Raw genomic sequence first — 13,505 nt, 5'->3', positions numbered from 1 at the left:
GATCCTCACCCGTGTCATGAACAACCGGCTCAAGCCTTTAATGGAGAAGATCCTTCCGGAGACAGGCCGGTTTTAGATCATCGTGGGAAAGAATCAACATGATTTTCCGTATGTAATAGTTACAAGAAAAATGTCGTGAACAACTTCAACCTTTGTATGTGGCATTCATTGATCTCACCAAAGCCTTTGACTCCGTATCAAGAGAATTCCTATGGGATGTCCTGTCCACCTATGGATGCCCTGAAAAGTACATTTGAATCCTGAGACTCCTCCACGATGGCATGCTTGCCACAGTTATGGTCAGCAACAGTAACTGTGAGCCTTTTCAAGTCAGATCAGGAGTAAAACAGGGATGCATGATTGCCCCAACTTTGTTCACCATCTTTACTGTGACAATCATCCACATCATCATGGACAACCTACCCCCAGGAATCAAAATTGTCTACAGAACAGATAGCAGAGTTCTCAGTCTTGCCTGTCTTAAGTCCAAAAACAAGACATCTATGAGTTCCCTCATTGAGTTCCAATACGCAGATGACAACAGCGTTGCAGCTCTCTCAGAAAACCACCTTCAACTAGGCATACACGAAACCTGGACTTTCCATCAATTCCAAGAAGACTCAGATAATCTACCAACCATCACCAACTGAGACAAATTGGATAGAAGCATCAATTTAACTTGGCAAAACAATCCTGGAAAATGTGGACCACTTTCCATATCTTGGCGGTCACCTCTCCTCCAATGTTGACCTTAATGACGACATCTAACATGGCCTTAAATATGCTGGAACAGCTTTTGTACGTCTCCAAACCCGAGTTTTTCGTGATTGTGATATCCAGACAGACACCAAAACGTTGATGCCCAAAGCAATGGTGATCCTAACACTCTCTATGCATCAGAAACTTGGACAACATACCAACAACATCTCAAGACTCTGGAAAAGTTCCATCAATGCTGCCTTGGAAACATCTTGAATATCAGCTGAAAGATAGAACCAACGTCAGTATGCTGAATGAAGCAAAAACAACCAGCATTGAAGCCTACGTCATCAAGAACCAACTAAGATGGAGCGGTCATGTTGTTTGGTGAAAGACAAATGTCTGCCGAAACAAATCTACTCCCGTCTTAAAGAAGACAAACGTAAAAGAGGCAGACAACAGAAGAGATTCAAAGATGTTTTAAAAGCCAACATGAAGAAATGTAACATCGACATCAACAATTGGGAAACTAGTGCCAAAGACAGGAAACTCTGGCAAACCATCATCCAAAAAGGAACAGCAACTTTCGAAACCAACAAGTGCAAATGGAGAAGAACCCGGAAAGCGAGGCAGCAACAACCAAAGCCCAATCTGCCATCTGGAACCACCTGTCCTGAATGTGGAACAACTTTTAAGGCCAAGATTGAACTCATCAGCCACCCGAGAGCCCATAAGTAGATCAACGGAACGAAGACCATCATCCTAGACCTTGAGGGATAGCTACAATGACAACAAGGGGCATAATTTTCAGATGAAGAGCAAGAGGTTTAGAGGTGATTTGTGGAAAAGGGTTTTCACTCAGAGGGTGGTGGGAGATTGGTATGCATTGCCTGGGAGGGCAGTTGAGGTGGATAATCTCACAACCTTTAAAAGATATTTGGATGAGAACTTGAAATGTCACCCATTCAAGGCTATAGGCCTAGTGATGGAGGATGGGACTCGTGCAGATTTAGTATAGTTTTGGTGGTACAGACTTGATGGACTGAAGGACCTCTTTACTGTATGGTCTTATATTAATACAGTGGCTGCATGAACAGGTCAGAGACTTGGAATTATTTGTTCCTGTTTCCCCATTGCCTATCCATCATTCACAAAGCGGACGTCAGGAGAGTAATGGAATTCTCCTCACTTGTCTTGATGAATGCATCTTCATTAGCACTGAGAAAGCTCAATGTCATCCAGGACCTAGCAGCCCTGCTGCTTGGCAACCCATCTACAAGCTTCAACATTCATTCCCTTCACCAATGACCTTGTAGCAGTGCGTATTTTTTTTTTAGATTAGGTCACTTAAGTGTGGAAACAGGCCCTTTGGCCCAACAAGTCCACACTGACCCGCCGAAGCGCAACCCACCCATACCCCTACATTTACCCTTTCACCTAACACTATGGGCAATTTAGCATGGCCAATTCACCTGACCTGCGCTTCTTTGGACTGTGGAAGGAAACTGGAGCACCCAGAGGAAACTCACGCAGACACTGGGAGAATGTGCAAACTCCACAGAGTCAGTCTCCTGAGGCTGACTGATGCATAATAAGATGCATAACAGCAATTCACTGAGGTTCCTCCAACAGGAACTTCCAAACCCGTGACCTCTACTAGCTTGAGGGACCAGGGCAGCAGACACATTACACACCACAACCTGCAAGTTCCCTTCCTCACCATCTGACTTGGAGATGTTTTGCCATTCCTCTGCTGTTGCGGGGACAAATTCCTGAAACTCCATCTTTTGCAATATTGTAGATATCCCTACACCTGAAATACTTTCATGGTTCAGGGAGGCAGCCTCTATCTGCAGGGCAACTAGGAGTGAGCAATAAATGCTGACTCGATCAGCGAAACTCACAAATGAACAAATAGAAAGTGAAAGTTTAGCAATAACTTATTTGTCAAGTCATCACACTACACTGCCCTAATATTTAAACTTAATTCCAGAGTAACCATCCAGGCTCCTTGTGAAAAAAAAAGAAGTCGCTCAGTCTCACCTTGGCAGAAACTTTCTGCACCAAATGGTAGTTTATGGATGAGTGAACAGAACCTGCTATTTGTTAGATTTGCCCTTGCTTATCCCCTTTAATTTTCTGTTCTTTTACTGTAAGTGAGAGATATAAATGGTGCAGCACCATGTTTGAGTATATGAAACAAACAGATATGTTTCTAACATATCTTGAATCTGATTGATTAATGATTAGCATGTTATCTGAACCAGGGAGTGTAAGCATAGGAACATAGGATCAAGAGTAGGCCATTCAGGTATGTTTTTGTGGCATGTTTAGTCTGTATCTACTGTGGAAGTGCACACTGTATGATAAAGTTGAGTAGAGAGCCAAATGATGTAATACTGTAAAATAATTGTGCATCTCATTCAGCAACTTCTGCAGTTTTACATGAAACAGCATACCTTGTTTCCAAATTTTTGTTCCATTGGGGCTGAATTTTATTAGTATTGGCTAAGTGTCAAATTTGCCAAGTTTCATGGAAGTTAACATTCCATAACTCTGAGCAAACCTTGTTACATCAACTTTCCAAAGTCATCTCATTACCATGAAGGCTCCTCATATTCTCCCACTCTCAATTGTATCAGAATGTTAGACACGGGGAATTTGGCATTTTGCTTTGCCAATGAGGACTTGGAAGTCCTGGTATGTGGTATCTACCCATGATGTTGGGGCCTGGTTTCCAAAAAGTGAGATGGTGTTGCAGGGTTATCACTCTTAACTTTTATGTCCATGGATTGTTGACATCTGGTTTCTGCCATTGGGGGGTGAGGGGGGAATAGGAAACTGCATATCAGTGTGGGAGATGACACCGTAAAGATGAGAATGCATACAAATAGGCCACTCACTGCACACTAGCAAGAATCCCATCTCAGTATTCAACACTTAGTTGGAAAATGGGACTTTTTTGCTCTGAATGTTGTGCATTTCCTTACTGTAGATCTTTCACAAGTCTCCATACTTGGCATTTCCCATGTCATTCAGGTTTGGGGAGATTCCATTCTTAGTGCTTTTCAGAAGGAGTGTTCTTACTAGGGGAGATTTGTGTCCATCTTTTTCTCTATTCTTTTTCCATTCCCGGGATTTTCCAGGGAAAGTACAGAAAACTGTTTAGGCAGGTTATGATTCATGAATGTCCCTAAGAATCATAGAATACCTCCAGTACAGGGAGAAGCCATTCAGCATCCTCCCCCCTCTCCCCCCCGCCCCATAACTAACTCTCAAAACCTACACATACCAGACACTAAGGGTGAATTCTTTTTAGTATGGCCAATCCACCTAACCTGCGCAACTATGGGAGGAGACCAGAGCATCCAGAAGAACTTGGAAGACATGGGGAGAACATGCAAACTTAACACAGACAGTCACCCAAATCTGGAATCGAACCTGGATCTCTGGGGCTCTAAGGCAGCACTGCTAACCATTGTGCCAGTGTGTCATTCCACCTTCGGTGGAAGTCTAGTCATCTAGCAAAGGTGAATCTTTGGCTGTCCATGGAGGAGCTTAATTTGTTGGAATTCTCTTGAAATAATTTCTTCTATGGTTAAACTGGTCAAACAATCATATTGCTTTTTGGCTTTTGCTATTTGACTTAGATGTTGACCACAAATCGAAGAGAAGGCATTGTGGAAATGAAAGGAATTGGCATGAATTTGGCAATATAAAACAGAGGTAAGTTAGTCATCTCATATATTTAAACCACCAATTTATTTATGTGTTCATTAACATTTCTAATACAATAACTTTTGACCTTTTCCAAATGTTTCCACTACCTATTACTCTATTCATTTTTATGATTGATTAATTCATACAGTTAATATCAATGTGGTAAGCACACAATCTAGAGGAAACTTTGGAAGAAGGTTTTTTTTGCATTATGACCCATTTGCAAAGGCTATTTCTGTCATAAATGTAGACCTAAGAGTTCATAGTGAAGGTAAAAATCAAGACCAGAATGTGTAAGTTTAAATGAGGATTACATTGTTAATGCAAAATCTGGTTTAATTATCACTCACTCTCCAGTGTCATGTGCCTACATGCAATGCGCATGAGCTCTAATAATATATACTGAATTAATTTTCTTGCTTGTAGTGAACTCTTCATTGTCGGAAACAGTAGATGGTTGGGCCAAATGGCCTGTTCCCACACCGTAGGTATTCTAAATTCTGAAGAAAATGTCCAAAGCTATAGCTGAGGTGAATTGGCCATGCTACGTTGCTCATAGTGTTCAGGGATGTGTAAGTTAGGTGCTTTAGTCAGGGAAATGTAAAGTAGTAGGGGAATGGGTCTGGGTGGAGGATTGGTGTGGACTTGTTGGGCCAAATGGCCTGTTTCCACACTGTAGGTTTCTAAATTCTTAAAAAAAATACGTACACCTGTTGAATGAAATACATAGCTGCACATTTACAGAGGATTGGAATGTCTGTAGGATTAGCTTTTGTCTAGTGTGATTCCCAAAGTGTGGAACAGAAGAAACTAGTTTCAAGAAATTTCAATTCCATATCCCACATATAATACATTTTTGTATGACCCAAACAGGAGTAGGGCTCAAAACAGCAGAAGCCTTTCAGGAGTATAGAATGTGCAAGAGGGAACTTAAAAGGGAGATTAGAAGAGTTAAAAGGGGATATGAAAGGATATTGGTAGGTAAAATAGAAGAAAATTCTAAGTTCCTTTTCAGGTACCTTAAAGATAGTAGGATATTGAGGGAGAGAATTAGGCCATAAGGACCACAGTGGTAATTTGTGCATGGACCCAGAGGATGTATCCAGGTTCTAATTGCATACTCCCTTTCCCTTTATATGCTCTACTATTTTTTCCTTCAACGCATCAATACTTTTCACTTCAGTTACTCCTTATGGCAGTGAATTCCATCTTCTCTCCATTCTGTGAAGGAAGAAGCTTCTTCTGAATTCCGTGTTGGATTTCCTGGTGATTACCTTATGAAGACACTCCAAAGATGTGCGGGTCAGGTGAATTGGCCATGCTAAATTGCCCGTAGTGTTAGGTAAGGGGTAAATGTCGGGGTATGGGTGGGTTGCGCTTCGGCGGGTCGGTGTGGACTTGTTGGGCCGAAGGGCCTGTTTCCACACTGTAAGTAATCTAATCTAATCTAATCTAATCTAATCTAGTTCTGGCCCTCCCCACAAAAAGAAATTGCCTTGACATATTCACCCAATGAAAATCTTTCAGAATTTATAAAACTGCTGTCACGTCTCAGCCTTTCCTTCAAGACAAAGAGACATAACCTGTCAAACTTTTCTCATTATGCATTTCTCAGATCATCCTTGAAAGTCTGCACTCTCTCCAGTACTTCCATGTCCTTTTTGAAATAAGACGTGTGGGATAACTTTCTCTCAAGTGTTACAATAGACCAGAGAAATAAGCTCTTCCTGAAGCGTAGAAACTAGAATTTAAAACGTGAAATATCTCATCAATATTCAAATGGATTATTTTCTTTCTTGCAAACAAAAGGTAGATGAAAGCAATGAAACTGCCACTTGAAATAAATGGTCCTACTATTTTCCCGTTGCACTTCAGAGGCTAGCTCTCGCATCCAAGTTGCTCCCTGGTTGATAGCGTCAAACTTACTACAGTCTTAGGACCAGTATGAATTATAGCACAGTCTGATGCTGAACTGACAATAATATGTATTACTGCCAGCAATTCAGGTTTTATTTTTAAGGGGTATGCAAACATTCTAGAGATGAGAGCAATCCTGCTAGGTCTACGAAAGTACATGTTCCTTCCTTCCTTTACTGATGTGCATGAATAGGGAAGTAGTCTGATGTACAAGAGTTGAATTTATTTGCATTGTATATTCCAAACAGATCACTCAGTGAGCTTCCAGGAGAAACCAGCGAGCAGCTGCCTATGCCTCTAAAGCACCATAGCCTTCCATCAACACCATCACCACTCAAGAAAAATGTTAGAAGCCACCACTGTACTGTGAGTGAGATGAGTAATAAGTTCAAATTCAAAACAAAGTGCTACGTCACACACTATCTGTTGGGAAAGAACCAGAGTTAATATTACAGGCGTCAATGTCTTATCATTAGAACTGGAAGAGGTTAAAGGTGTGACAGGTTTTAAGCAAGAATGGAGGGAGGGAATGGCATGGGGGAGGAAAGAGCAAAGGGGAAAGACTGTCATTGGGTCAATGCAGGCAAGTTTCAAAAACTAAAGGGATGACGACGTAAGGTAAAAGGGAAGTGCGGGTGTAATGTGACAGCTGGAAAAGTAAAATAAAAGCCACGAGGAGCTGTCATTGATAGCAGATCCAGTCGGGAAATTGCAAGTTTATGATTTGAAGTTCAAGCCAGAAGTGTAGGAAAGATTGACAGAAAACAAACTCTTGTTTGTATAACTCATGTAGTCATACAACTCATGGATATTTCGAACGATTTGCTCTGAACCTGTCAGTTCTGAGATTGTCTTGAGGTTGTTGCTTCATATGCAACTGTGACACTGATTTCAGTGTCAATGTTATCTTCATTCTTGATGCTGTATACTTTATTTCTTATCAGTAAATGAGAAAATTTCTTATGGGTAAATAAATATATATAAACACAATTGCAGCTGATATGTAGAGATGTTGACCAATTATATTCTCACATAAACTTTTTGATACTTGTTAAATTGCATTACCTGGCATTTCCTGCTTGGTTGGTCTTCTGCTGTGAGTTCCTAAAAGCTTGAGCTAAGGCTTCCCAAATTTTTTTTCCCCTCTGTGATCCCAATTTGAGGTTGGAAAATTATACCCCTGGGTGTGTGGAGATGTGGGTGCAGAAAACCTGTGAGAGCAAGGGAAGGAGGGTCAGCTATTGCTACCTTGGAGTTCATGGCCCCCACTTTGGGAAGACCTGGCCTGACTATTGTGTTACTTCTGTCACAGAATATGTTCTTACAAACCAAAGATGTTAATACTGACTTCTGAATTATTGCGGTATGATATGCTGTCATGTTAGACACTAGCCTAAAACGCTTGCAAATAGTACAATTATATTTAAGCATCTCCTAACACAATTTATTAATCATTGAGAATTGCTTCAGGTGCTAAGTGCTTTAGATTAGATGATTTACAATGTAGAAACAGTCCCTTTGGCCCAACAAGTCCACACTGACCCTCCAAAGAGCAACCCACCCAGACGCATTCCCCTGCATTTATCCCTTCACCTAACACTACGGGCAATTTAGCATGGCCAATCCACCTGACCTGCACATCTTTGGACTGTGGGAGGAAACTGGAGCACCCGGAGGAAACCCACGCAGACACTGGGAGAATGTGCAAACTCCACACAGACGGTCGCTCGAGGCTGGAATTGAACCTGGGACCCTGGTGCTGTGACGCAGCAGTGCTAACCACTGTGCCACCATGCTGTCCCCACCATAGTGCTCCACAGTATCTCCACCTTATTTACTGACACTATTATAAGCTGTATTCAATACAAAAGATTTAATGAGGTTTAGCCAGGTTAGAGTAACAGTTTATATTAAATGTGCCTGTGACAAATTCATGTATTGGATGCTCCTCTGAACTAGTAAGGCAACGTAGGTGTATGTAAAATATATCCATAAAGCTATTAAACAAACATCTACCATCAATCCATTCGATTGTCTTTAACTAAAGTTTAAAATTAGACTATAAGACCAGAAGACATAGGAGTGGAAGTAAGGCCGTTCGGCCCATTGAGTCCACTACGCCATTCAATCATGGCTGATGGGCATTTCAACTCCACTTATCAGCGTTCTCCCCATAGCCCGTAATTCTTTGTGACATCAAATTATTGCGTAATCATACACAGCAAGTCTTAATAGAGCTTCTAAGACTTTACGCAGGAATTATGTGCAGAACTTGTTTTACGAGAGCATTGTCTTGCAAAGTCAGGCCCATCAGAGTGTTCCTCCTTAACATCAAGTTTTCCACTCCAGCTATCAACCGTAGAATCCCTATAATATGGAAACAGGCTCTTCGGCCCAACAAGTCCACACCCACCCTCTGAAGAGTAACCCACACAGACCCAATCCCCTACCCCATTACTCTACATTTACCCCGACCAATGTACTTAACCTATACATTTCTGAACACAATGGACAGTGTAGCCTGGCCAATTCACCTGGATTTCTTGACGAACGGCTTATGCCCAGGACGTCGATTCTGCTGCTCCTCGGATGCTGCCTGACCTGTGTTTTTCAAGCACCACACTCTCGACTCTGATCTCCAGCATCTGCGGTCCTCACTTGCTCCTAATTCACCTAACCTGCACATCTTTGGACTGTGAGAGGAAACCGGAGCTCTCGGAGAAGACCCACACAGATATGGGGAGTATATCCAAACTCCACACAGTTGCCTGAGGCTGGAATTGAACCCGGGTTCCTAGCACTGAGAGGCAACAGTGTTAACCACTGAGCCACTGTGGATCCCCAAACCACTCCTTTCATACAGCCCAGAGTTATTAATATTTTCTTGAGTAATTGTATGACGAACAAGGTTAGAGCCACAAGCATGCACAAGACATGAGTGGGCCACTGGACATTGCGCTGAACCTCTGGTCTTCATCTGCTGAGCAGAATTTGAGCCAGGCATCTTGTAACGCAAGGTGAGATTGCTAACAATAAGGCAAAGGCCCACTCGTCTCAGATTCTTAATACGCTTATCATTTTTCAGAAACAAATTGGGCATGGTAGACAAGAAATAGCTATATATACTTGTAAAGTGTCAGCTGGCCACAATAAAGGGGAGAAAGGAGACAAAAACATCTCCGATTCTCCACCAACCCCTCAAATGCAGTCTTCAAAAAAAATTGGTTGTTTCTAGATGCTAACATTTGAATTGTATGCTTTCTGTTCCATCTCCCGTACCAAAAAGACTCTGAGCCATTGAATGTCTATTTTACATCGACTGATAAGTATCAAATCACAATCCCTAGACTGACAGCTACTTAGTTACTCACAGCTGAGTAGCAGGATGAGTGCTAAATGTAGTTTTAATTAACTTTATTCATGCATGTTATGACACACCAGCTCTGAAGCAGGTGGAACTTGAACCCAGACTGATGCAGAGGTTGGGACACTGCCACTGCACTGCAAGAGCCTTTTTATGTTAACTCAGAACTGACATGAACTCACCCGTGGCAAAAGTCAGCCAGAATCTTGAGCAAATGTGAGGTTCAACCCCATACCCTGTCGAAACTGTAACATTAGTCCAGCACTTCAGACTAATCAGCCTTCTAAAAAAGCAATGCCACAGGTCAAGTTGCAGTTACGTTTTAATCAATCTGATTCAGTGTTACAACACACCTCTGGAGCAGCTGGCACTTGAACCTTGGTCATCTGGCCCAGTGATAAGGACCAGGGCACCGTAAGAGCCTGTGGAAGGCATGCTACATTGGTAACAACTCTGCATTTCGAAAGGAAGCTGGGACTTGATTGTTATCCAGTGACTAGATTAGAGTGGTGCTGGAAAAGCACAGCAGGTCAGGCAGCATCCGACAAGCAGGAAAATCGATGTTTCGGGAAAAAGCCCTTCATCAGGATGCTTTTGCCCAGAACGTCGATTTTCCTGCTCCTCAGATGCTGCCTGACCTGCTGTGTTTTACCAACACCACTCTAATCTAGACTGATTTCCAGCATCTGCAGTCCTCACCTTTGCCCTGTTATCCAGTGATTCCCTACTCCAAGTGTTAACGTACAGATGACTGATAAAGGTAACATGGGCATAGCGATGTTGTAACCAAAGCTTGAATAATCTGCGGATGATTATTTCATGGCGAAAATGGAAATGGCATGACAATTGTCCCTCAAGGAATCAATACTTTAGGAAATGAGAGATTTTCCAGCATGTAAAACAAACATTTCTTTTCTTTCTGAAGAACATAGAGAAGAATGAGAAGGAACGGTATCAACTCCTGTTACGACTGGTAGCTGCAGGATTAGACAAAAAATGTAAACAGCAACCTTCAGTGTCTGCATCCAAACCGGCACAATGTGTGTGAGTATCAGTGATCACTGTTTTGTGTTTTAAGATTTTCTTTTTCAGTGACAGCAACCTGTTTTGATACTGCACCTTTAATTTAATAACATGAACCAATGCACTTTACAGAAGTGTCATTGAATAAAATTTGATATCAAGCCTTGTAAGAAGATATTAAAATAAGTGACTAAAAAGCTTGGTCAAATTTATTTTTTATTTAAAAGAGTGCTTTGGTATGTCACCACAAGTTATCTTTAATTCAGCTACTTTTTAAGAAGGATTTAAACTTTATTGCAACAAAATAAGGCCCTCAAGTAAGAAGTTAAACCTCACAACTCAACATAGAGTTGCGATTACCTGAATGCATCCAGGGTTCGATCCTTGTACAGTGTTGCTCTTCAAAGTTCTGCGACTGACATGGCCTAGTGTTGGATTCTTAAGCGATTTTCTCTCTTTCAAGTTTGTAATGTGACATTATTGTTCTCCTTTCGATTCTTTCATCCCCAATATTGATTACGTTTCAGGAGATCTGAAGTCTGCGGCTTGCCTCAATATCAGAAGTAGCACCCCTGTTGCTTTTTTTTACACCATTGCGCAAGTAATTTTATTCAATACCTCCACCACCAGGAAAAACACCCACTTGGCCAGGGAACCAGTAACAAGCAAAGCCCGATAAGGACAATGCTTATGTGAAAGAAGTGAAGGAGGAGGATAAGGATGAAATCAAACTAGAATTGGAGGGAGAAACAATGCACTGCACCCCCCATGATGCCCACCTCTCCCTAAAAGCAGTGAGCAAATTGGTGGATGCCTAATGCTCTCTCTCCAAGGGCACCCACGTTCAAACATAGCTCAGGAAGAGGGGCAGGCAGTCAGCTGAACTGACCCCCACCGTGGCCCACTGTCTAGACCTGTTTATATCCAACCTGACCATGCCCAGGAGCAGACCCATGAGGAGAGTTCCCCAGTGCCCTGTTATCTTTAGGTTGGCTATCTGTTTAAAACACGGCTTTTCCTGCATTTAACCCGTTTACTTCAGAACATTACTTCTGCAGACATGCTTAGTTTGCCCATTTATCACAAGGCAGCAGCTCGGGTATCCGTTTTTGGCGAATACCTTGTATAGGTGTTCCTCTTCCTCTTTTCGCAGTTCTGGTGTACTGCAGTGTGTTGTGGCTCTTTTGAATAGTGTCCTGATGCAGCTTCGTTTGTGTGTGTTGGGGTGGTTACTTTCATAGTTTAGGACTTGGTCTGTGTGTGTTGTTTTCCTGTGTACCCTTGTGGTGAATTCTCCGTTCGGTGTTCTCTGTACTATCACATCTAGGAATGGGAGTTGGCTATCCTTTTCTACTTCTCTCGTGAATCGGATGCCTGTGAGTGTGGCGTTGATGATCCCGTGTGTTTTTTCTATTCCCGTGCAACTTTATCACCAGATGCCTAAGAGATAGACCACGGAACGAGGACATGCCACAACCAAAAGGACTAGCCACACTACCATACATCAGGAGCGTTTCCGAACTGACAGCCAGACTACTGCGACCCCTAGGACTCATAACGGCACACAAACCAACAGCCACGCTCAGACAACAACTTACTAGAACAAAGGAGCCAATACCCAACATGAGCAAAACTAATGTAGTTTATAAAATACCATGCAAGGACTGCACAAAACACTATATAGGACAAACAGGAAGACAGCTAACAATCCGCATACATGAACACCAACTAGCCACGAAACGACACGACCAGCTATCCCTAGTAGCCACACACTCAGACAACAAGCAACATGATTTCGACTGGGAAAACACTACTATCATAGGGCAAGCCAGACAGAACAGCCAGGGAATTCCTAGAGGCATGGCATTCATCCACAAACTCCATCAACAGACACATCGACCTGGACCCAATATACCAATCACTACAGCGGACAGCTGAAACTGACACCCGGAAGCGGCAAGGACAGACCACTATAAATGCCGGAAGAAACCTCAAAGAAGCGCTTCGCAGGAGGCTCCAGAGCACTGATGATGTCTCCTAGCCAGGGGACGAAACGTTTGCAACAAAAACTTCCAGCTCGGCGAACAGAACCACTACGACAAGCACCCGAGCTACAAATCTTCGCACAAACTTTGAACAACTTGTAAGTTGTGTAAACTGCTGCCACTGCGTTGGATGAGGTGCCAGTAAAGCAGTCTGTTTTGTCTGGATGGGTCCAGTTTGAATAACACTCAAAACACATGACACTATCCAGGGCAAAACAGCCTGCTTGATTATAGGTGGCAGGGAATCTAGAATTCCCAGCCTCTGACCTGCTCTTGTTGTCACTGTATTTATGCGGTTTCTGGACGCATTTTGAACACAGTCCGCCGATTTCTCAGCAACAAACCCAAACAAACAGACAAAATGCATCCAGAAACCCTAGCCACTCTCCCCTACATCAAAGACATCTCGGAAATGACTGCCAGACTACTCAGACCCCTTGGCATCATGGTAGCCCATAAACCCACTAACACACTAAAACAGCAGCTAATGAACTGGAAAGACCCTATACAGACAGCAAGTGAAACTAATGCAATTTACATAATACCATGCAAGAACCGTAACAAGCACTACATTGGACAAACAGGCAGAAACAGGGAGGCACAGTAGTTAGCACTACTGCCTCACAGCGCCTGAGACCTGGGTTCAATTCCCGCTCAGGCAACTCTGTGTGGAGTTTGCACATTCTCCTCGTGTCTGCGTGGGTTTTCTCTGGGTGCTCCGGTTTCCTCCCACAGTC

At 42.6% G+C, this 13,505-nt stretch overlaps 1 protein-coding gene across 1 annotated transcript in view; it reads left to right on the top strand.

Moving 5' to 3' along the window:
- senp2 (SUMO specific peptidase 2) overlaps window positions 1-13,505 on the top strand; it is a 138,626-nt gene that overhangs the window by 46,991 nt on the left and 78,130 nt on the right. Inside the window, exons 5-7 of the mRNA XM_060827688.1 lie at window positions 4,350-4,425; window positions 6,585-6,702; window positions 10,626-10,744. Coding sequence (XP_060683671.1) covers window positions 4,350-4,425; window positions 6,585-6,702; window positions 10,626-10,744 — 313 coding nt within the window. The remainder of the gene's footprint in view (window positions 1-4,349; window positions 4,426-6,584; window positions 6,703-10,625; window positions 10,745-13,505) is intronic.

This window comes from Hemiscyllium ocellatum, chromosome 7 (assembly GCF_020745735.1).
Source record: "Hemiscyllium ocellatum isolate sHemOce1 chromosome 7, sHemOce1.pat.X.cur, whole genome shotgun sequence".
NCBI lineage: Eukaryota > Metazoa > Chordata > Chondrichthyes > Orectolobiformes > Hemiscylliidae > Hemiscyllium > Hemiscyllium ocellatum.
Note: the sequence above shows the minus strand (reverse complement) of the source record. Positions and strands in the feature narration are given on the sequence as shown.